The sequence below is a fragment of the Ostrinia furnacalis genome, unplaced genomic scaffold, assembly GCF_004193835.3.
Source record: "Ostrinia furnacalis isolate ACB-3 unplaced genomic scaffold, ASM419383v2 OfSCF1848, whole genome shotgun sequence".
NCBI lineage: Eukaryota > Metazoa > Arthropoda > Insecta > Lepidoptera > Crambidae > Ostrinia > Ostrinia furnacalis.
In genome coordinates, this window is record NW_021132087.1 from 15,256 (window position 1) to 39,813 (window position 24,558).

At 36.9% G+C, this 24,558-nt stretch overlaps 2 protein-coding genes across 2 annotated transcripts in view; both read left to right on the forward strand.

Moving 5' to 3' along the window:
- The first annotated feature begins 1,734 nt into the window (after positions 1-1,734).
- Positions 1,735-3,235, forward strand: LOC114353848 (dentin sialophosphoprotein-like). The gene is made up of 3 exons (XM_028305972.1): positions 1,735-2,135; positions 2,218-2,608; positions 2,960-3,235. The coding sequence occupies exons 1-3, from the start codon at positions 2,018-2,020 to the stop codon at positions 3,162-3,164; spliced, it is 714 nt and encodes a 237-aa protein (XP_028161773.1). The 5' UTR covers positions 1,735-2,017; the 3' UTR covers positions 3,165-3,235.
- An 11,641-nt stretch (positions 3,236-14,876) lies between these two features.
- Positions 14,877-24,558, forward strand: part of LOC114353858 (protein I'm not dead yet-like) — a 55,063-nt gene continuing 45,381 nt past the window's right edge. Inside the window, exon 1 of the mRNA XM_028305983.1 lies at positions 14,877-15,160. The gene's annotated coding sequence lies outside the window, so the exon portion shown is untranslated. The remainder of the gene's footprint in view (positions 15,161-24,558) is intronic.

Below are 24,558 nucleotides of genomic sequence, written 5' to 3' on the forward strand. Positions count from 1 at the left end.
CAAACTCAACAGACTTAATGATTTAATTGATACTTCCTCTTATTGGTCACGTAAATCTCCTCCTTGTGTGATTATTAGTTTTCGTAAATTTATATCAATCCAAGCCCCAGTCTACAGAACCTCCTTTCTTCCGATCATCATCAACAGCCCTTTACAGTCCACTGCTGGACTATGAGCCTCCTCCACTATGGTGGAGGGATTTGCCATAATCTCCACGCTTGGCAGGCGGGTTGGAGATCGCAGTTTAAAAGATTGATGTTTTTCAGAGAGCGCTGCTGCCCATTCTCTGTTTGTTGTGTAGTCCCTAAGTCGCCTCTTACGACACCCGCGGGAAGAGTAGGGGTTGGTGACAAATGTATTCTACTCTGCCGTCACCACACGGCGATTCTTCCGATATTTTCTGTTGAATCCCTTATTCTTACTCCGACAATTCATTTCAACCTAGACATACATAAGGATGACTACAATGCTAACATTAAGTTCAATCAGATCGTAGACGAACACTGGGGCGATTGGCATCATATCTATTGCGATGCATCTAAGCACTCTCCAACGGGTCATGTTGGCGTTGGCGCATACCATAAACAATATCATATTGTCCAGAAAATAAAACTCCCTCCAGAATCATCAGTCTTTACAGGAGAATGTTTTGGACTGTTTAAGGCTTTAGAGTATGCTCTCCTTATGAAATTAAACAAAACTGTAAATTTTGTGACTCTAAAAGTGCTTTGCAGGCATTACATAAATTTCCATTTAAGAACAATACTAATTATCCTATTATTACAGAATGCAGGAAATTACTTCACAAATGTAGTCTTAACAGTCATTTAATTAATTTTGCGTGGATTCCTAGTCATACCAATATTCCAGGAAATAATAAAGCTGATAAGCTGGCCAATGAAGCGGTTGAGTGTGGAGATATACATCCGTACACAAATTATTGCCATGACTTAACGGCAGCCCTTCCCAAAGCTTATCTCAAATCTGCCTGGGATGAGAATTGGGAGTTCACTAGCCAATCTAAGGGGAAACATTACAAGCTCATTCAACCATCCATCCTTTGTAAACCATGGTTTGTTAAAATGAATCTTTCCAAAACAGTTACTACCATTTTAACTAGAATGCGACTTGGTCACGTGTAGAGATGGGTTTCCACCCGGGTAAAAACCCACATGAGGGTAAAAACCCAATAAAAACCTGTTTCATTCCACCCGTGGGTGTTTACACCGGGTGAAAACAAATAATTTTATAATTATTTCAATTGATATCTTTTCTTTATTTTTATTGAATTTTTCTCATTTAAGTTTATTGATTAATAAGTAATAAATCAAATTTAACACTAATATGCATTTATATCGTGGCCAAATCGTAAAATTGATCACGTTATGATGATGTGACCAATTATTTTATAAAATGGTGTTATTTTAAGAATCGNCGTAGTATGGAAGTTTCCGTACCCTGTCACTTACCATCAGGTGATCCGTTTGCTCGTTTGCCTCCTATCACATAAAAAAAAAAAAAAAAAACCCACCTCAACCTCAACTCTTGTTGCATCGTTGCATGAACTATAAAACGGGCTGTGGCATTTCTTGTTATTAAATGATATTAATTTGGCCATTTAAGAAATACAGCCAATCTTTTGGGAATTATATTTTAGTAAATCAAAAACATAATTAAACTTTTGAAATAAAATGAGCATTTAAAACTTAATTTAAAAATATACCGTGCTAAACGTAGGCACTAGGCACTAGGCTAGCTAGGCAGGCCTAAGAGCATAGGGCCTAGGGCCTAAGACCAAAAACTAGGCAGGCAGTTTGATAAAAAATATGGCAACATTTTTTAACCTGCCAAATTTCATCACAAAAATCTGTAAAAATAAAAATTCTTCTTCGCAAAGCAAATCTTCATTTTTGCCTAGTTAGTCGTAAATTCTTATCGTAAGTAAATCAATTTTTTTAGTTAAATAACGCTGCATTGCTCTCGTTACTTTTTCGTCCCGGAGTAGGTTTTTACTACAATGGAAGATAATAGTTCGAGTGATGATGATATCAAAGACTCTCCTGTGAGCCCTAAAATGGGAGGAAAGAAGTTTAAATTCAACGATGGGAGCTCCCAAGAAAGTTTTAAAGAGGCTGGTAAGTGTTCAAAGCAAGTTTCTGGCCCTGAAAAAAAATGTGACGTAAATTATTTTCGGGTACGTTTTGGTTGTTTTTATAGTGGCATCTTCGAGTAAAGATGAGAATGTGGACAGCGGAGTGTCAGCTGATAAATCTGAGAGTACCAGTAGCGATGATCGGGCCGCTAGGACCTCGGGTGGTCCATCAAATGAGGTTATAAATGCTGCGCCTTCGAGCAGCAACGTGCGGGCGATTCTGCTGAACATACGTCGTCCAAAGCGTGCTAGGAACTACAGAAAGCGTAAAACGCCTGACAGAGACTCCGATAGTAATGAGTCATCTAGGGATTCAGATGATCTGTCCCCCGAAGAGAGCCCCGTAGAAGTGAGCATGAATAGGAGAAACAGTAAAGACAATAACAGCAACTCTGAGCCTGAGAGTGATGATTTGCAGAGGTTCATGGCTTCTTTATCAGAGGCATCTGGCACTGGGTGAGTATCATGTAAAAATTAAATTTACAAATTTAAAAAAAAATCCTATTTGGCTATAATACTTCATATTATGCTCTGTAACAGACTGTGTTATAACTGTCTTGCTCAGGCAATCTTAAGAAGGTAGTTGGATGAAAAATGGGGAGAATATCTATGCAGATATAAAATCACTCATACCTATTTATTATATCTTTTCTAAATATTGTTATATGAGACAAAAAATATATAAATAGTAATTAATTTAGTACAATGTATTTGAATGACCGACAGGAAATAAAATTAATTGAGATATTATGTTGGCTCTAATTTCTCCATAACTTAATTTATAATTTTCCATGATAAAACCTACAGATCAAGTTCATCGGACAGTAATGACACATCCGGCACTGATGACATGGTCCACATCCAGACTGACGACAGCGAGACAGACGATGACGAGCCATGGGGTGATCGGAATAATGCTCAAAACGAAGAAGAAGAAGACCGAGGAACCCCACCAACTGCACTTCTTAAAGCAAGACCTACACATAATTATTTTATGTTAAGAGGTAAATAATCAACTAAGAAGAAAGTTAATTTTTTGATAAATCAGTCAGAATTTTTTTAAACTGTTATTGGTAGGTATAGATGACCCACGCTGAACTGTCCCGCCAAACTCAATGACAGGGGGGCGCTACCATCGTTCAACTTTATGGTTTCCAACATGGCAAAAATCGGAACCAGCGATTCGATATTGACGGTGGCGCCCCGCTGTCAATGTCATCGATAGGACAGTTCAGTATTTTGGAACTATAAATATGCCTACTAGATGTTTCTTTCAATAACAACTTTTTTAATGACAAATTCATGTAATAACTCTATACTTGACTTCTAAACTTCTAACAATGACAAATTAGCATAAGGTCATCTTGTAACAATGTCAATTTCTTATAATGATACATTCCATGATGACAACTCTGCATAATACTCTCACAAGCTAATTTAAATGTTAGCATAAAACATTAAAATACACAATATAAAACATTTGTAACGGAAATTTTTTGAAAAAATAAAAATCTGCATGTAAAAACAATACAACAATAATTCTCCTGCTGGGTTATAAATGTGGCCCCATTTTTTTGCATGTCACACAAATAGGAGCAATATTCTTTATTATATCTTGTATTATGTGATATTATGATGAAGTTTGGGACTTCATTCAAGCATAACTCTTACAACCCCAGGCTTGAATGTATTGCTCATTACAACTGAACTTTGAACCGACAGTTTTATTATCATTAAGAGACATAGCTGAAGAATGAGGTAAAAAAATATATTTATTTTTATAGTTCTTACTTAATTTATTCATCGGAAGTTAGTGAGGTAACACTTGCGCTATTACCTATCGTTTTTATTTAGCTGGCATCAGGTTAGCCACTATAAAATCAACTAGATGCCGCCCGCGACTTCATACGCGTGGACCGCGTTTTATCCCCTCTGGAGTTTCGAAAAATCTGTTCTTAGTGGTTAAGGTTTTTTTTTTTTTTTTTTTTTNACTATGAGAGGACAGCAAGGCGGTGTCATCAGCGTATGTCGCTGTAATCGTTTGGTCATCTGTTGGAACATCTGCAGTGAAGATGAGGTACAGGACAGGTCCTAATAAAATCAAAATCAAAATTATCTTTATTTGTTTAGACTAATTAAATTAGTTCTTGCAAATCGTCAAATGCTCTTAAGGAGCCTATACATGTCTCATTCTTTTTTTGCCCTACCAGCGCTTCGAGACAAACATTTGGCAAGTGCTGAGAAGAAGCGCCGCAACAAACTCAGTCACCACTGTCTGCCGGTTTAAAAATAAAAAAGTAGGAAGTTACATACATTATGTATGTTATTATTTAATTTATTAATTACATACATATAATATGCTACCTTGGGGGACGCCCGAGTTGATTTCGTAGAGCTCAGAGCTGTCATCGTTGCATTTTACTTGGAAGCTTCTCTTGTCAAGGTATGATTTTAGTATCTGAAGAAAACAGTGCGGCAGTGAGTTTTTGATTTTGAAGATAAGGCCCTCATGCCATACCTTGTCGAAAGCCTGGCTGACGTCTAAAAATACTGCAGAGCAGTATAATTTGTTCTCTAAGCATCTACTGATAATGTCAACAATACGGTGAACCTGTTCAATAGTCCCATGGCTTTCACGGAATCCAAATTGGTGCTGTGGTAGAACGGTATTTAAGTGTACTTTTATTCTGTTGAGGAGTATCCGTTCAAACATTTTTCCAATTACTGGCAGCAGGCTGATGGGTCTGTATGAGTTTGTTTGTTCTAAAGGTTTACCAGGCTTGGGAATCATTATTACCTGTGCTATCTTCCACTGTCCGGGAAAGTGTTCCAATCTTAGGCAAGCATTAAATATGTGGACAAGTTTCATTACTGCCTTGAACGGAAATTTCTTTATAAGTGTTGCATCTATATGATCATACCCGGGCGCTTTTCCTTCCTTCAGATTCTTAATCTCTTGGACAATTTCTTTAGGGCTAGTACTTCGCAATGGTAAGCACATTTGGTTTGGTGATTCTAAGTAGATTTTTATTTCTTCTGTATGTTCAGGACAGCTATCTGGGTGTGGATTAAATACGTTGCTCAAGTGTTCCGCGAATGTTGTCGCTCTCTCTAGGTCAGACCTTGCCCATCCTCCTTTATTATTATTGATGACAGGTATGTGTGTTTTTGGGCGCTTCATGTTTTTGGTGACCTTCCATAGCGAGTAGTTTGTATCAGCTGTCGGATCGAGGTTTGAGAGCATGTTTTGGATTTTGTCATTCTCTACCTTGTTGATGAGATTTTTAAGCTCGTCAGAGAACTTATTGAATGCAGTTTTATCTTTTGGGTATCCCGTATTTTGCCAGATCTTTCTAAGTTGCNAGGTGGTAGTAAATAATATTTATTTCCTTTATTAATTTTCTTTCTTATTTTTAATTTTTTCTTTTTACAATGTAATTATCAAAAAATAAAAATACATTATAAAAACAAAAATCTTAAAAATAGTTAACTAACTTTATTTTATTATTAAAATTGAATATTTTGATATTGATAAAATTGAATATATCTTTCGATTCAAATACCGAATATTTTTCAATCGATAATAATTATCGAGAATTGTTAATAATATTCAATTAAAAGTTGTTCAATCCCTAGTCATGCATAGACTAAGACGGTAACCATGGAGATAGTTAGTTTGGTAAGTCACGTGTTAAATGTCAAGAGTGGAAAGTAAACATAGGATTCATGTTATAGGAACGCCGAGCTATTTCCAAAACCCGTCCAATATTATAATACAATTTGGCTGCGACAACTACAATACAGAACATCTCCCAAATCGATGTGCATAAAATAATATAATACAATACTAGTAAGTAAGAGGTTATGATAACAATATTGCTATCAATAAGTTTATAGAATTGGTCCGCCAGGAATAATGGACAACACGCATAAGTTGTAATATTAAGTTAAATTATGACTTAATTTAAAGTTTAGATCACACACATTACACTAGTTTTTATTTCACCTCAATCCATCCAGTATTACCAAAGATAGAGCCTCGAGAAGTTTACGGACTTTTTAAAATTTTCAAAAATTTCCAATATTCGCGCGTGACGTCACAACATGATTTTGCAGCCCCCGCACGTTAACCCATTTACCACTTTTTGTCTTTTTCCAACTAAAATAAAATTTTACCAAACTGACAACTGTTGGTAGTTGTCATCATTCAATCACATTTCAAACTAGGCGCTAAAAAGTAACCATTATTATGCCACCTATTGCCAATTTTGTGCACTATGAAGCCATTTTTACATTTATGCACTTAAATATACATTTTCTGGAAAAATAACCAAGTTTGTGTCTTTGTGCTCAATAACAAGTAAATAGTCCAGTTATTTNCTCTCTAGGTCAGACCTTGCCCATCCTCCTTTATTATTATTGATGACAGGTATGTGTGTTTTTGGGCGCTTCATGTTTTTGGTGACCTTCCATAGCGAGTAGTTTGTATCAGCTGTCGGATCGAGGTTTGAGAGCATGTTTTGGATTTTGTCATTCTCTACCTTGTTGATGAGATTTTTAAGCTCGTCAGAGAACTTATTGAATGCAGTTTTATCTTTTGGGTATCCCGTATTTTGCCAGATCTTTCTAAGTTGCCNAATAATGAACCTCGACAGTAACAGAATTGATAATGCCAAAACTCAACATCTATTTCAACAAACAAACCCAAAAAAGACCTATGCTGAAATGGCTAAAACAAGACCACAAACTATACCTGCACAAAGGAATAACGATTTAAATAACACGACAAACAACGATTTCAATAACTTCACTAATACTATGGAGACTATGCTGGAAAAACTACAACATACAATGATTACAATAGTGGAAAAAATGATGGACAAAATGATGGACCGAATGGTCCAGTTAGTCAGCAGTCTTATTAAAAAATGATCCTGAACCTCCGAGTAGTTACTTGGAACGCCAACGGCTTGACAGACAGACGTCAAGAATTAGAAACTTTCCTTGAAATGGAGAAGATTGACATAGCACTAGTCTCTGAAACTAGACTCACATCTAAGTCTCACATCGCTTTTAATTACTACAAAATCTATACTACAAACCATCCCTCCGGATTTTTTAAATTAACACAAAATATAATCATCCAATATTATATCCTCGTTTATGCATGGCATTTTTTTTTATTAGTACAAAATATAATAAATTAATCAACAAATATAAAATCCAGCGGTTAGGAAGCTTCTTAGTCTAATTATTGTTGCCACTTTTGTGGGCCCATTCATACTTGTCAGATGTTCCCGCTTTACGGAGCAACTCTTTTTGGGACTTCACGTACTTGTAAAACTCAATGCATGTCATCTTGTAGTTGTATATGCACTGAATTATACTCTCAACTGTCCCCACAGCGAGCTGGTTCCTCTCTTTAGTCCACTGCGAGGTTATCAATGAAAATACCCGCTCCACATGTGCATTATGGCCAGGGATTGCAAAGAGATATTGGCACACTTTGAGTAAATTAGTTTTTCTTTCTCTTTCATCTGTCATTTGAAAAAAAAATATCCATCTATCTTGTACGTTTTCACATTTCCATTCATCAGACATTTCAGTTTGTAGGAACGATTGTAAGTACATAAATTCCTCATACATAGAATCACTAATTTGTATAGATTTCTCGTTTAAATAACTTGTCATTTCTTCAATTTGTTGCCACTGTGGAATCTCGTTCAACATCATCCAATCAAAAATCTCGAATTTTTTCATAGGCTCAGACCACTGTTCGAGATATTCAATAGCAGCGTGGAAATAATCACTTGTGTCTTTGTCAAATGTCTCTGTTTGCTGTGCACCAAGAGTACCTTCATTCTTGAGTTTTGTATATAATTGTTTTGTTTGATTACCTAAGTAGCTATTTATTGACCGGTCGTTCAGTTGTTTCGTTGTATCATTTAAAACATTTTTCACTTCAATAACAGTAATCATTGATTTTTCTATCCTTTTAATTTGCTTCTCAATTAAAGCTGATTGACTGTGCACAAAAAGAGTGTACAATTCAGATAAAGGGTTCTCAAAAAAATCGGTTATTGCTTTCGGGGCTCTTGCTTCAGCTGCGAAAAAATCTTTCAATGGCACCCAAAGCTTTAATATGCGTTCTACAGCTGGAAGAAGTGACAGCCATCGTGTTCTCGAGTGTGACAGTATGTTATTATATGTTACTTCTGCTAGCTCACAAAATTCCTTGAGGCGCTCAACTCTCACAGTAAATATTGAAAAATATTTGTAAATTTTTAGTACCATGGACTCCACATCGATGGACATTACATCAGCGGCAGTGGAGGCTGTATTATGAAGAATGTGCGCAGGGCAACCGATTCCTTCCAACTCTTTGTTCAAAATGTCTTTTAATTTAAAGTACACATTATTTGTCCCGTGCCTTTCTCTTCCTCCAAAGTTGGTGTTTGTATTATCCGCGCTAAAAGCCACCATGTTTTCCGTCGGTATATTCAGATTTTGCAATGTTTTTAGGCAAAATGAAGTTATGGTATCGGATGTTTCATTCGGTAATATGTCTAACTTGAGAAGTTTGATTTGTAATCCCTCTTTTTCACTGAAATACTGTATCAGCAGGGGAAACATCTTGTCAGATTTATGGTTGCTGGAATCTGTGGACACGCCGTAGAAAGGCACATTTTCAATTTCTGCTTTGACTTGCTCAATGGAGTGTGGAGCTAAAACATTTTTTATAATAGCGGTGGCCTTTGTTCTCGCTGTGGATTGTTTTGACGCTATATTTGAGTCAGGATACATTACAGAATTCAGTTTTGTGGTGCAGTCTAAAGAGTTGAATGATTCGTGATGCTTCACAACTCGATACGCAGTGGTTAGCTCAGCAGCGCGTATCAATATATCTTCGGGGGTTTCTTGTTTGATCATGAATGTTGAAATATCTTTTGATGTCGAAGCAACCGTTAATTTCGTCGCATGAACTCCCGTTCGAATATGGTCCTTCACAGCTGACTTACCCCCATTTCCAATAGATAAGTACAATCCACAAACTGAACAGAAAGCTTCCTTATCATGCCTACCTCTTTTAATAAACGACCACTCTTTTGTATAGTCGTCCGAAAACGAACATTTCCTTTTTCCCATATTGTATTATCACAATTTCGAATTACTTGAAGAACTAGGTACCTTATAAACTGCATTAATCATTGATAAAAGTTAAACTAATAATTGTTTGAATTACCATTAATCATTAATGGTAATTCAAACAATTATTAGTTTAACTTTTAAACACAACGACGTTGAAACACCAAACAGAAAGCGCGCCAAAGCGAAGCCGCGCGCGGCACGCATAAAACAAGTTTATTTCGTTTATTCACTTGGTTTGAATTATCTGTCCAAACCTCAAAATACACGCACAGCACAACATAGAAAATAACTGCCAACGTTCAGATAGAAAACATGCTTTTTCTACGAAATATATTATAACGCAGCTTAGATAAACTTAAGAGCACAACTTAACTTGTAGAATGTTTTTTCTATAAAAAATAAACACTTCAAAAATCGGACGTGTGACGGCTCATGTCAAACTGAGAGTGTTCCATTTCAACAATTTTTCACTTCGCTCACAAAACGCTTACAGATTAAAGAAATATCACAGATATCGCTAAATTTATCAACGTTGATGTCAAAAATAGCAAATCTCCATACATGTAAAGGAACACGCCCAAATTGACATAGGCGTTTATTTCTACGTAGGTATATTACTGTTTACCAAATCCAGCCCTCTATTAAATAACTATGATTTTTAAACGGGGACAAATTGCTTATCGGCCGGGACGCCAGGACACCATGCTTCAAACGGGGACATGTCCCGGCGTACGGGGACGTATGGCAACCCTAGTCTAAAGTCTAAATATGGCGGATCGGCTTTCTCAATGGATCCACACCGATGTTTTAGCATGAAATTATATCTAATCCAAGTATAGATTGGACCACCTATTTAGAAAAAGACGATGTCTATTTCGTTCGTTTCAGCCAAATGACGTCCACTGCTGGACAGAGGTCTCCCCCAAGGATTTCCATAGCGGCTGGTACTGCACTGCCTGCATCCAGGTTCTTCGAGTGACCTTCACCAGATCGTCGGTCCACCTAGTGGGCCTGCCCACGCAACGCCACGTTCCTGTCCTCTAATGAGGAGTTATTATTAGTTCTAACTGAAATTCGTCTACTGCTGGATTAAGTCCTTCCTGGATTTCCACAACGAACAGTCCTGTGTGTTTACCATGAGTTTACGTTAAGTGTGCTCGATAGCGACTGCGTAAAAAAATGACATTAAATGTATGACATATTGTGCAGCGCCCCTAGAGGCTACTTTCAAGAAATAAAATCTTCATAGATTTTTTTGACGTACGAGCACACCTAGCGTAAACTCATGGTAAGCACACTGTTCTGTCTGATTCCAAGCGCTTCAAGCGACCCTTTTCGGTGCGAGTAGAAGTTACCTACACTTCTTTTTGGTCTGTGATTTCAAATCAATAGTCATCAAGATTTGCGCGCTATGTGTCTCGCCAACTGCTACTTAAGTTTGGCAATTCTTCTGACTATGTTAACCACTTTAGTTAGGGGACGATGGTATATGATGTACCTAAGTATAGCCCAAGTTAATATCCCTGGGATGAGTCCTATGAGACTGCTTGGAAAATGCATAGAGCATAATTTTGTTATTTTTTCATGCAGACATTGTTTTATAGTAGTTAAGAAATAAGTAATATATTTTTATTTAACTAATTCAAATTCAAGGCTCATATTTCCGTTAACGTATACTTGTTGCTTAGAAACTGATGTCAAAGATCAATGTTGTTGTATTTCTACATATACTCATGTGTTTCTAAACTACTCAAGGATATAAATACATAGGTGGCTGAATTTCAAAGGCCTGTAGATTGAAACGTTCTTTTTCCTTTTTACGAAATGGCAAATAAGAAAAATGAAAGATTTGGAACGACCAACCCAAGAACTGTCTCGCCGTCTTATAACAGTAGCCACAGTAGGGCAGACACTAAAATGAAATAGGAAAAGTCATAGAAAAAGAAGACGAAATTGAATGAAAAATTAGATTAGATAGCAGAGTGCATTGTCTAGTTAGTTTAAGGTTTCAATTTGATCTTCTTCTTGTCGTGTCGATAACAAACCTACTCAGTGTCAGCCCGAAACTGCTACAAGAGTGGCAGTGGCATTGTCAGTAGCATTCATTAAATCTTCCTGCGAGCAGTTGTTGTTTGATAATACATATAACATGCGACCAAAACCTTCAGTAAACTATTTGGTTACATAAAAAAACAGTTATGTTTTAAGTATTTGATTCTGGTTTTAAAAAAAGTCTAGATAAAATGTACATCGTGAATTTGCACAAATTAATATGTATCAGCTAAGTCGATTTTATTGCAACTGTGTAGCTCATAGTCGTGTAGAAGAGACACTTGATAAGTAAGCTTAAGCTACACAACACAGCTGTATGTGTTAAGGTCTCTAATAAAAAGAAATTCTATGACTAAAGCACAGTAGATAAAGGTCGTCTGTGAATTTAAGGCTAAAGAGTCACCTGACAAGAGACTCAAGAGTATCACTGAGAGGGAACTAAAAGAAGGGGTTTCACTGCAAACAATTAATAGGGGTGATAATGTAGAGACCCATTTCTGCAGCACAGATGGAACATGGAAGTAGAGACACAGTATTAATTTACCTATGTAATTGCAAAACGGTCACCCATCTACATTCACGCCGATCTCAAGGTACCTTCAACATTGTAGAGCTGTACCAGTGTTTACAATAAACAAAAATAAATATTTGAGAGTGAAATACCAATGGTTGTGCGTTACAGAGTGGCTACTCCGAAGCCAGGTTTACGTAGTTTCGTTTCTCTCTGTCACCGTCTTTCATGCTGGCATTTCGCTTTGCGTGACAGGGATGGCAACATTCGAAACTTCGGATAACGTTTTTCGGAGTAACCCCGCTGAGTGGCCAGCATAAAAACGAGTGTCAATGTCAACCGCCGACGTAAACTTCCGCGTTTGACGTGACATTGCGCTCATTATGCCTATCTACTGGGATTAAAATTCAACTATAGTTCCAAAATACTGAACTGTCCTATCGATGACATTGACAGCGGGGCGCCACCGTCAATACCGAATCGCTGGTTCCGATTTTTGCCATATTGGAAACCATTAAGTTGAACGATGGTAGCGCCCCCCTGTCATTGAGTTTGGCGGGACAGTTCAGCGTGGGTCATCTATAAACTCTAATTTCAGCAGTTTTGTTTTAATTTGAGCCTTCCGCCACTTCTCAGCACCAGCCTATCGCCCGTATTCACAAACATTACAATTTCAATGTATCGCTATTGGTTTCTATAAATAAATAAATAAATAAATTACTATGAGATCTCACAGTGCGCGTGGACGCACAGAGTGACATACGAGTATGAACCAATCACAGAGCTCTATTCCACGCTGTGCGTTCGATTTGCTGCTTCACATAGGCAAGCATCGTTTGTGAATACGGGCGTAAATGTTGTCTCGAAATGATGGTAGAGCAAGCTATATTTGGGAGGTGTATAAGTGCCCTGAAAAGGGCTAAAAAACTATTAAAGAATTTAAGATCAGAATAAGAATCAGTTTCAGTATAAGAAGTTGAAGTTTATTTGACAGATTTTAAAAGGCTTTCAGCGAATCAACAAGCGAAACGGGACGGCAAAAAATAACGTGGTCAAATAACGTTTTCTCAATACGCTTATATGTATTTGAATGTGCTCAGCAAATGGTTCACTATGCTCCAGCGATCACAATGGCATACCTACGGTAAAGTTTAACTGGTATTAAAAAAATTAAATACTGAATTTTACCATTTTTTATTCTAAAACATTTCGCAGCCAGCAAGCGCAAACGCGTCATAGCTTGACGTAGTAAAGTACAAAGGTGCTGAGGACACGACAAACCGCGATTGTCGAAGTGTTATCGACACTGCCATTGTCAACACCTTCCGCGTCAAAACCACAACTATAGATTATAGTGCAGTGGTTGTTTAATTTAAAAAAATACTTTTCATCATCGTCATCTTCATCAGCCATATAGGACGTCTACTACTGAACATAGGCCTCCCCCAATGACTTCCACAATGGATCCAGTCTTCCTGCTATCTTTAAGAGGTCGTCAGTGCTATGGACAGGGCTATCTATGCTCGGTGTTCCTTTACAAGGTCGAAACAGAAATGAGGAGATCCGTAAACTAACTAAAAGTCGCTGACATAGCCCGACGGATTTTAATTTTATTTTATTGGATTAGCAAGCTGAAGTGGCAATGGGCAGGGCACATAGTACGCAGAAAATACTTTTAATACCAACCCCTCTGGATGGTGTAGTTTTTTTTCAAATCGAAGCGATTTCCGAAGTTTTTGTAAACAAACAGGTACCTATATGACGCTCAATGACGCGATTTCGTAGTTGAATCTGTCACGAAGGTAGGTAGGGTCATCTTCAACAATATCTTCAAATCTTAAAAAAAAAAATATTGCTTTTGCATAGCAGATATTCGGTATATGGAACCATTATTTCAATGGTTATAGATTTTGTATTTCTATGGCAAAATACGTATTTTCATCATGATTCATCAGAAGAATAAGTCTCCATATTTACTATCATTATAAACACAAAATTATGTATAATTCTGACAGATTATAAATCGACAGCATCAATTTCACTGCTGGCTTTGCCGGTTATCTTTCTACCGTACCTAATAGGCGCAGGCGCAGTAAGATTGGAAAAAAGTTACTTTACATGTGGAACTTAAAAATCAGAGCGGGAGTTGATAAAGTCGTATGTAAGTTCTGTGCATGGTCCTTCGAGCCTTCCTTCCTTTTTATTGCAGCAACAAAAAGGAGCTGTTTTAAACAGAACATCAGCTCTTAAAGTGTGCCCAGTCATCATGACGACATCTTCTCAAGAGGTATACAGGGCTACTGCAAGCGTTTTGGAGTATTTTCAGCTCTATCTGACACCGTCGCTCCTTCTGGCATCTCGCTTTGCGTGAGAGGGATGGCAACATTCGAAACTTCGGATAACGTTTTTAGGAGTAAACCCAGTGGACCCACTGCATCTACTTTTATTATAATTCTACTAACCCATTATCGTAACGGTGACCGACGAAGGTCATGCGTGGCTAACGGCGTGATATCAGGCTCTGTGGGCTACTGATACTGATTTCGGACACCCTGTATTTCCCCGAAGTGTTCATTGTTTCTTGGAAGATCCAGGAGCTGATTGGAAGTTTAATTTGCTTTAATATTGGGGGCTTTTCGAAGTGTTGTTGTAGAATTTCGTTTTTCTGAAATATGGAGAGACCCATCACTAAATGCTTTATGGACATTTCTGCAAGAGCACCTCTTTAACGCGTTGCCAAGCTTTCTATGGGTTTAAGTTTTATTTATTCTATACAATAATTCTTTACCTACACGATAAGATATTTGAGAGTAAACACCTAAATAAAGCTCCTTTATCACATGAGGATATATGTTATAGAGTCAGTAAGACGAGGGATTAAGCGATTGAGGTTACTCCAACAGCGCAATCCGCGGCGCATCTGTTGACTCTACCAGTGTTCTGTTAACCTCCCTAGGCGCGAATCACGCTACCTGCACCACCACAGATAAAAAAGCACACACCAACCTGCCGCCATCACGTGGCCTTATCTCCGCACTGGCAGGTTCACGCACTTTGACAGGAATTTAAAATAAGAACGGCACGCGACGCGCTTGATTCGCCGCCACACACCTTCGTACTGGTGAAGGAAAACGCGCGCGACCGGTCAGTCGGTGCGCAACAACGAACACGGTCGGACGTGCGCCCGGCGGTCTCCGCCCGCCAAAACATTTCGTGTGTACATAAACGTGTGTGTTATTTTCGACACCGGTGACTGTACCTCCTTGTGAAGATACAAAGGATTTGCTTCCATACCGGTACGTGGCTTGCAACTTTTCAGTAAATGTGTTTGTATGTTTACGTTTTGAATCTGAAGGAGAAAATATTTTCAGCTTGGCCAAATGGGGCTACGACAAATTTACACGTTACCACGTGTTACAAAACATTATCAGAAATTTTCACATTATTAAATTCAGGTCTTAAATAACGGAACATAAGTTCTAATTTCCAAAGTAAGTATTGTCTAAAAAAACTTACGCAAGTTTGTTAGCAAGAAAGAATTGCAAAACAAAATTTCTCGAAGTTAATTTCGTATCAAACGCACTGCCCATATCTCTGCATTTCTAAAATTGCAAGAATGTTTGTGGCTATAAAGCAGCTAGAAACAATCATTAATATCTGTCTGAATCTGAATGAAATTATAGACTCGTTTATAATCTAGCCTACCATCTAGGATATAGTTTCAAACAACCAGGCAACCAGTATAATCATAGTATAGAAATACATAAATGTTGCAGCTATTTTAGTAAACAAAATTTAAGTACGAAATCCATTTTCCCGGAACAGATAGTCATTTATATTTTTCCAATTACGCTTTCAAAAAGCTCTCTTACAAGAAAAAATCCTTATCAAAATCTGTCAAACTCCATACAAAAAACACCGGTTATCGTTAAAGTTACGGTCAAAGGTAGGTGGTGCAACTCAGCCTAAGAAATCCCAGAAAAATTGACCAATAAGAAATGAGTAAAAATTGTGCACGCAGCAATTGATTACCAATCTAGTAATAAATAAACCACACTACCTACCTGTGTGTAAAAATTTTCATCACCATCTTCCGCTAGAAATTTACACAAAGACTAAAAACGTAACCGACCGTAATTTGGCTCGTCTCCGTTTCGTTCGCGTACATCATCTCCAAAACTGAGTAGTTGACAGTACACCATTCAAATAACTAGGAAAATTTTCTTTAAAAACAATCTATTTCAGGCCAACACAATTACTTTTCATTCGCTGTAAAATTAGATTCAGTTGCTTTGAAATTGAAATAGTGAACTGAGCGGGCATAACTGTTGTCATAGATTCCTATTGCTATGCAGTCTACAGGGTAGAAACGATAAGTGATTTCACTCGATTATTTCCTAACTGTACAAGATATCGAAAAACTGTTTACTGATCCTGAAAGTGCTTCACGAGCTCTATCAAACGGTATCAATAAGTACAAAATAAACTGGATCTATCCAAAAATTCAATGCTTCTACCCTGTTCTAACTAAACTCTCTTTAATTTAGATTCTGCTGCGCAATAATTCTGTCCCCGTGTCTAGAAAGAATTCATGAAATGTTCACGAAATTAAAAAAAAAGAACTAAAATAAGTAGTTACCTATACTGTTTTTGTCTCGTTTCAGCAAATCAATAATTATCAGAAAGTGATTGCTTAAAATTTTGTAGCACTGTTTTGATTATTTAAAAAAATAAAAGGGTACATGTTAAACCAAAACCTATCTTGAAACCATGAATCGATAAGTTTCAAAAGAATGCAACCAAGTAATGATATCTACGAGCTTAAAGAAACCAATGAACCAAAGCTAGCGTCTAATGAATCTGACATATAGCAAGTTATATAAGTTAAGTATCACAGCTACTTTACATACAATGACTTCATGATTCTGATGACTTTTATTTTTACCTTCTGAAAGCAGACGTCACTCTTTTGTATTCTGAAAGGTTAAAGTATCAACGATTTCAGCGGTGTTAATGGATAATGTGTGTTCTAAGACTCAAAAAGATATGTTCCATGGAGTAGACAATAAAATTGTAGCCTAACACCTGTATGAGATCGAAGAAGAATTTTGGGAACAGTTCTAAGAGGGCGTGCATCTCTGAAAAATATTACTCTAATGTAACATGAACATTAGAATTCGTATATTCTATTTTAAATTGCATAAAATCCAGCGTTATTACAAATTCTACGAATCATAGAACAGCTAGGCCATGTCAGTTTAACTTGTGAATTACACGTTTCTTTAAAAAACGGACATATTAGAAAACCTACTGGAATAGTGAACGAAGACTATTATTAAAAGTGATATATGGATAATAATGGTGATAAACCTTTACCTACTTTCAACGTGATATAATTTAACACTTAATTACGTCATTGAGTGTCTTAGAGTGACTAACGACTGCACTTTCGTACTACATAATTGCTTGTTAAAACTACCCTTGCCGTGTCCAGTTCATCTTGACACAGTAATTAGGCACGTGCCTTTTATTGTCACTTAAACCAACGAAGCATTAATCGCTTTTGAATTAAGCTTGATTCAGTTTTTCTCACAATAGGAACCACTTAATTGCTTCTTTCAGCGATCTTCAATTATAGTTTTTCCACTATCAAGGATTTTATCGCGGAGCTTGTAGTCAATAATTTTACGGTAGAGTAGTTGTGTAATATTGTGTAACTTCTCTACTAGATTTTTATTTAAACATGGTATTAATGTTAGTGTCGAATGATATTTCTGTTGTTTGAGAAACCTGTATTTGGTAAACGACATTTTTGTTTTAAAAGCGATCTTTAGAGGTTCATTTCGAACCCCTTGGGCCCACCAGCCCAAATATTGTTGTTATTACTGGCTAACATTAAAAAATGTTTTCAAATCTGCAACATCGGATATTTAAACTGCATGACGCATAACGCCTTTCGTTTCAAACATGCCCGACAGGTTGTAAACTGAGCTGATCGTAAACATTCTTATCTTGAAGACTTAAATGGCATTTTGGCAACATGACATGTTTAGATTTCTTACTGCTGCAGTTTTTGAATCCTGTCAGTCTGGGAAAACAGATCGATGATTGATAGGTGCTATCATTATGCATAATGACTTCATGATGATACTGCGTAATCTAGAGTTGATAACGGTTATGATAGATAACCTTTTTTGTCCACGGACCCTTGGGAAATCAAGCACAATTTTAAGGACCCCTTTAAAAAAGCAGCAATAAATTTCGTTCACGAGACTTTTGATTAACTTACGATTGTTAAATGGTCCATAGATAAGACTGCGGACCCCCATACACATATGTATATGCCCGTGGACCCCCAGGGGTTCGCGGACCACAGTTTAAGAAACACTGGTTTAGAGGATAAATCTGACTACTTCAAGTCAGGAAAGTGTTAATAACTGATTTCGGGGGTCCTCCAAGGCTCATACTTAGATCCAGTTCGGACTTTTGAATAACTTGGATAACCTTTTGAAGGGGAACAATAAACTGTTTATGCATGAAGTTGCAAGTCACTGAACTTCCTGAAAACAAACTATTTGTCCATTAACCTATTTTTATACTTGTTTTCCCCAAGTTAGGAAAGGGGAAGAAAACAAAGAATACATACATATTATGAGTTGTTTTGGAAGTGGCTTTAGTAAATAGTCCAATTCTTCCTTTTCTTGTTTGTGTAAAGATGTGTTGTTCGTTGTTGGTAGATCTTTGTCAATAAATAAATTTGCATGTGGCAAATTGTGGAGGGTGGTGCTCTAGTAGTGTAGCCTAAATGACCTGATGATGATGAAAATGATAAAATAATAAAAAATCCTGATTTTATGGCACTTATGGAGGAACCGATCGGTTTATGGCATCTATGGTGTAAATAACTCACAAATATGGCACCAACTTTACAATCTTCGATCACGGATGATGTAGGAATTGTTTTGCAATATAGGCTTTAATAAAATTGACGTACATCGACTATCGATAAATTAAGAGGCAAACAATTTGATCACTGGCCTGATAAACACAATGAAATGCCTGAATGAACGATGTAGTAGATAGGTAGTTTGTACGCACACAAAACAATTGAAGGTTCATCGACTTCAGAAAGTTTCATTGGTTTATTATTCAAATCTATGCGATAATTACTCGTTGATTGGTAACTTTAAAGTTTGTCCGCCTGAGAAGATGACCCAAATATTCTTGATCGTTGTCTTCAACAAGTTTCAAGAATATTGAGCGACTTAGACTAATACAATGCATTCCATTCAGACTAATTTTAAATTATGTTCATTTTCTTTTCAATCCGAAATAAAGACGATTCGTTACGTTTTTATATTGCTGAAAAATAAATCATGAAAACAGTACTGTTACTAATTAGCACTTTTTGTATAATTATGCTTGCAACAATGAAAAAACATACATATTTAAATTGGAATTAAAAACTTAACACGAAGGAAGATAACCTAAGTCTATCACAAAGCCTAAATTAACATTTAGACTTCAAATCGAAACATACTCTTACTTGTTTTAAGTTTAAAACTACTCTTCCTAGGTTGTCTGGAAGAGATTGCTTTATAGCGATAATACCGCTTAAATTCTATCTCTTTTCCCTTTTGTGTATTTCCTTCTTTCTTGTTTTGTGTGGGGTACAATAAATTGTTTATTATTACTATTAAAACAAGTGCAAACATAATCCTTCTATCTGCAGTCGGTTAAAAAATGACAAGGTTGTACAATTACGTTCAGTCATAGACGCCTCTGTAACGAGGTGCGCCCGCGCAGTGGGTGTGTCAAGTTGGACAAAGGTCAATGAGGAACGTTGCTCTCGTTTCAATGCATTTATAATGCACTTTTGTTTTGAGTCTATTACGTTGATGGTAGAAAATGAAAGTGAAAAACAGGTGCCAATCGTTTACTTGTAATTTTGTTCGGTTTTAAGTAAGTGGACTTAGAATGTCCTCGACAAAAGGTCTGGTATTGTCGCTTACGCTATTTTGATAGATATACTTAAAAAATAGCTTGTAATAAAATAAGATGAAGCGTCAGTTGACGCTTAGGTAGATCCTATAATATCTAACACTAAAGGTACCTTGGTAGGTAGCGACCTATCCTACTGTGTACGATCGGAAATATTGAAGATTATTATAGATACTAAAGATTGTGTAATTGAACAACTACACATGTACAACATGTTCTTTTAAGCTAGAAAAAACAATCAAGCCATAAAATTCAAGTTCAATATCGACGAAGGACATGTACAATGCTAATGACAAAAATGATGAGCCCTTTATGGGTCCGGAACTATTAAAAAGGAAACAATAACAAACAGGTCGAGAGCCGAATTATGGCGTTAGAAGCAGGATAAAAGGTGGAGGTGACACCTGCAGCTGTCGAAAATGTCGAATTCCAAAGTCTTTATTATTGGATGCCTCAAGGGTCGTTATTGGGTCCGATTTTCTTCTTTTTTGGTCGGACTAATCGCTGGTAGATGTAGAAGGCTTTTGCGACTTAACCGCATAACAGATGACGGCACAGAACTCTCAACCTTAAGAGTTAAGCAATAAGACACTAGCTTATAGGCGCACCCCGAGTGAGGCTCAAAAGTATTTTCAATTAGTGACCGACCGAATATTCGTTTTCGTTTTCGTTTTCGGCCATTTTCGGCCAAAAAATGGACATTCGGCCATATTTTCGTTTTCGGCCAAAAACCAGCCGAAGCTTCGGCCAAACCGAATATCAGAAATACGTGAATAAGATGGTGACGTTAATCGTTCCGATATCTTCGGGAGTGAATCTGATGCACTCATGGTTCCAATCAGACTTGAACGCACGCGGTATTGTCACACTCTTTTGAAGTTTTGAAGTGAGGTTACGTTGTGAAGGGTGTCCAGCGAAAAATTTCCAAGTTCAAAATTGAATACAAATAAAACCAAAGAGTTTTCATTAAGTTTAATTGTTTCAAAATAGAGTCTAATGCGGATTTGAAATACGCCATGAGTCACTGGTCGGGAGCCTACAGAGCGTTCGCAGTTGAGCAATAAGTATTTGAAATGTATTGTCGAATGATCGATGAATGTCTGATACCACAACTGCAACTGCATCCCGGTCAACTACGTAACTCTATTTCAGCAAGAAGGTGTCTCACCACACACGGAGAGTACCTCGATGGAGACACTGAGGACTATTTTTTTTTTTTAAATAAATGATCAGCAAGTACAGGGACATACCCTAGCTGCCTCGGTCACCAGATCTCACACCATGCGACTTTTTCTTGTGGGGATATCTCAAGTCAAAAGTTTACAGCAAACAATCCTTAAATAATTCAGGTTCTGTAAGAAAATATCCGCCGTGAAGTTGCAGGAAAATTATTAGCGCGATTTGCTCTCGCATAGTTGCGAATGTAAGGGTCCGGCTGTGAGAGTGCCTATAGTAAAACGGGCATCATTTAAAAGACATTGCCTATAAAAAAATAAATCCGCATTGTTAAACTCCAGTTTGCATTAGTAATAAATAATAAAAAATCATTAATTTATTTGTATGAATCATTTTTGAAGTTGAAAAATACCCACTGGACACTTAACTTTATTTCTTCTTCACTTCCCAATATTTCAATATACACCGGGAATAATATTCTACTAAGAATTCATAATTCAATTTTTTGTGTTTTAATGCCGGTTTTCTTTAATCAATCCTTATCAAAAACAACTGTCAAACGTCATTATATTTTTGGTCAAAACATTAAATATAAATAAATAAATATCCTTGGACATTTTACACTGCGCTTCTAGTCCCAAACTAAGCAAAGCTTGTACTATGGATACTAGACAACGGATATAGACATACTTAAATACTTTTTTTTTTGTAAATACATACATATTATACATAGAAAACACCCAGTCCAATACAAACAAATACGTTCATACACACAAATGTTTGTACTGTGCGGGAATGGAACCCGCAACCTCCGGAATAGTAGTCCGTTTCACATTAACGGTTTTCAAAGTTTTTACATAATTTCAGATTGAAATTTGAGAGTTGAAGGTCATTTTCGTTTTCGTTTTCGTTTTCGGCCGAAAATGAGACTGCAGCCGAAGCTTCGTTTTCGTTTCCGTTTTCGGCTGAAAATCCATATTCGGTCGGACACTATTTTCAATTAATGTAATGTTTATCCCGTATACATACACAATCGGTTAACATTATAATAATAGCCAATTAAGCCATTTCAAACTTCAAAAATAGAGTCAAGGTGTAGCCTGATAGAAAACTACTTATATTGAATTGTTATCATTAACAAGTTAGAAAAGTAGCTCACATACTTAATTGTTTAATTGTTATCATTACGCAGTTTCTTTCTAGAAAGACCTCTTCTTAGAAGTGGCTTTTACAATGGTAACTGTTTTGAAAACTGCACGCTGGGAAGTCATAACATGGAGTTTTTATCTGCAGGAATAATGCAGTTTGACTTTGTCGCACAGAAAACTTGTACAATGTATAGTAGAAAACATACACTTCAAGGTAATAAATAAATATCTAGTTAGTACCTTCAAGTTACTTAACTTGAAGGTACTAAACCTTCAAGTTAAGTACGACAAAGCGTTTAACTCAAGGTAACAACAATATACGATACGATACGATACGATACAGGATTAATTTTTAACCACTTTCCAATTAAGTTATGGTTCTACTCATAATTTTAGTATGAACAACTTTTACTATGGGACCAATGCAATGACGACAGAAATAATTCACTGTCACAGTGTCACCATTAGACATTGGTCATGCTGAAGTTAAAATTTGCTCTTCCGTGCATTTTGATTGAATCAAGGGCAGCTTTTGTATGGCATTGCAGATTATAATTGTCTTGACAGATGAGCTGGCAGGAATATTATTACCTTAAACAACTAGTTGAACAAAGATAAATTTGCCTTTTGTTCCATACAAAGAAATCTACAAAAAGACGGACAGTCAGCGTCAAATAGTTAGTGACATCCAAAGTAGCCAAAAAGTTCGCAACACGTCTTTGTTACAACTGGAATAAGGTTATTTTGTTTAGGTTAATAATGAGGAAATAACTAACAGTTAAACTAGCGAGTACCAACCCCGAATATTTCCTGATATTGCCTAATCCCGTTCACGAATATTTTGGTTAAAATATAACCTTGATCAGTTCAAAACAGGAAGATATGAAGTTTATTGTGGCACCATTTCAATTCAGTTGCGAATCCAGTTCCATCTGCGTTAAATATACCTTCTGATTCATTTTATGTATTCGCGAAGTAGGACGATGCCCTGACCAGGGACAAAAGCATTTGCATTGGGACAAAGATCTTGAAGGTTTTAGCCATGTTTGAAGAATGTGTAGGTATTATTTGGGAAATGGTGGGTGACCATCAGGATTCAACAGGATAGGACAGGTCAAACTAATCTTGGAAAAGTTTGATAAGGGGAATTCAGCTCTGGTGCGTACTTTTAGCACCTACTGTGGTTTGATCGAAAAAAAGGATTTCTGATATAAAGTATTAAACATTAATTAAAGAAAGAGTTAAGGAGCAATGCATAATTATAGCTCTACTATTCATTGTTCTAAGAAGATAAAACGAATATTTATCAGACACAAGTTTCAAATATTGTCTATGAAGACTTCATATTGAATAGCCTCTTCATATTACATACAATGTAAAACGTAATTCAATAGCAAACAGACACAATAAATAGGCAAACATTATATCAGCTTTGTGCAAATATTATCTTTCTATTAACATGTTGTTTTAAGTAGTTTTCAAGGCAAACAACTGGTTTTATACTATGTTGTTAATTGGATGTTGGAAATCTAGGACTTCAGGGTCTACCATTAGGACATAGTTCCCTTATTGATAACACTCATTTCATGAATACTACAGCCTATAATCCGGGAAAAACTTGACCTTCGCTAGCTATAGATCAGTGGTTCTTAACCGGTGGTCCGCGGACCACTGGTGGTCCCTGGAGGCATTCCAAGTGGTCCACGATGTGCACTTGCACACCTTGGTCAAAACCACTTTTAACTGATTTTTGCAGTCAAACCGGTTTTGACCGATTATGAGGTGGTCCCTGAAGAGACAGAAATTTGGTAAAATGGTCCCTCATGACTTAAAGGTTAAGAACCACTGCTATAGATCCTGGCTACACAGGAGTTGCAGTGGTGGGAACGAGAGGTGGGAATGGTCCCGTACCCTTTATACTAGCAAGCAATGGGTGATACAATAGGCCAATTCCACCATGCTACCATTTACATTATGACCTTTTATTTCTACCAGCTCAGAGAAGGTAAGATCACCCGAAAGAGTCTCACTATGATGAAAGTATACAGACATTGTTACAGTATTGAATGTCACTCTCAAAGGCATACTGATAAGAATGACGAGCGTGGGAACCGATACGGTGATGCGTGCTGATTGTGAACTGTGGCTAATGACTCGGCTTTCGACCTGATAAGTGACCTTAAGAGGAAGGCATCAAAGTTGGTTATTATAAATTCTTATAAAATGTATACTCACGAGCTATTGAAAAACCTAGCCTAGTAATAGTAGTAGGTCGCGGGAAGCACCTGGATGCGGACCGCACAGGACTGGTCGTTTGGAAATCTTAGGGAGGCATTTGTCCAGCAGTGGAGGTCTTTTGGCTGAAATGG

Coding starts and splice junctions, on each gene's coding strand:
- LOC114353848 (XM_028305972.1), top strand. CDS start 2,018: ATGGAAGATAATAGTTCGAGTGATGATGATATCAAAGACTCTCCTGTG. Junction 2,136..2,217: donor AGAAAGTTTTAAAGAGGCTG/GTAAGTGTTCAA, acceptor TTGTTTTTATAG/TGGCATCTTCGAGTAAAGAT. Junction 2,609..2,959: donor TCAGAGGCATCTGGCACTGG/GTGAGTATCATG, acceptor TAAAACCTACAG/ATCAAGTTCATCGGACAGTA.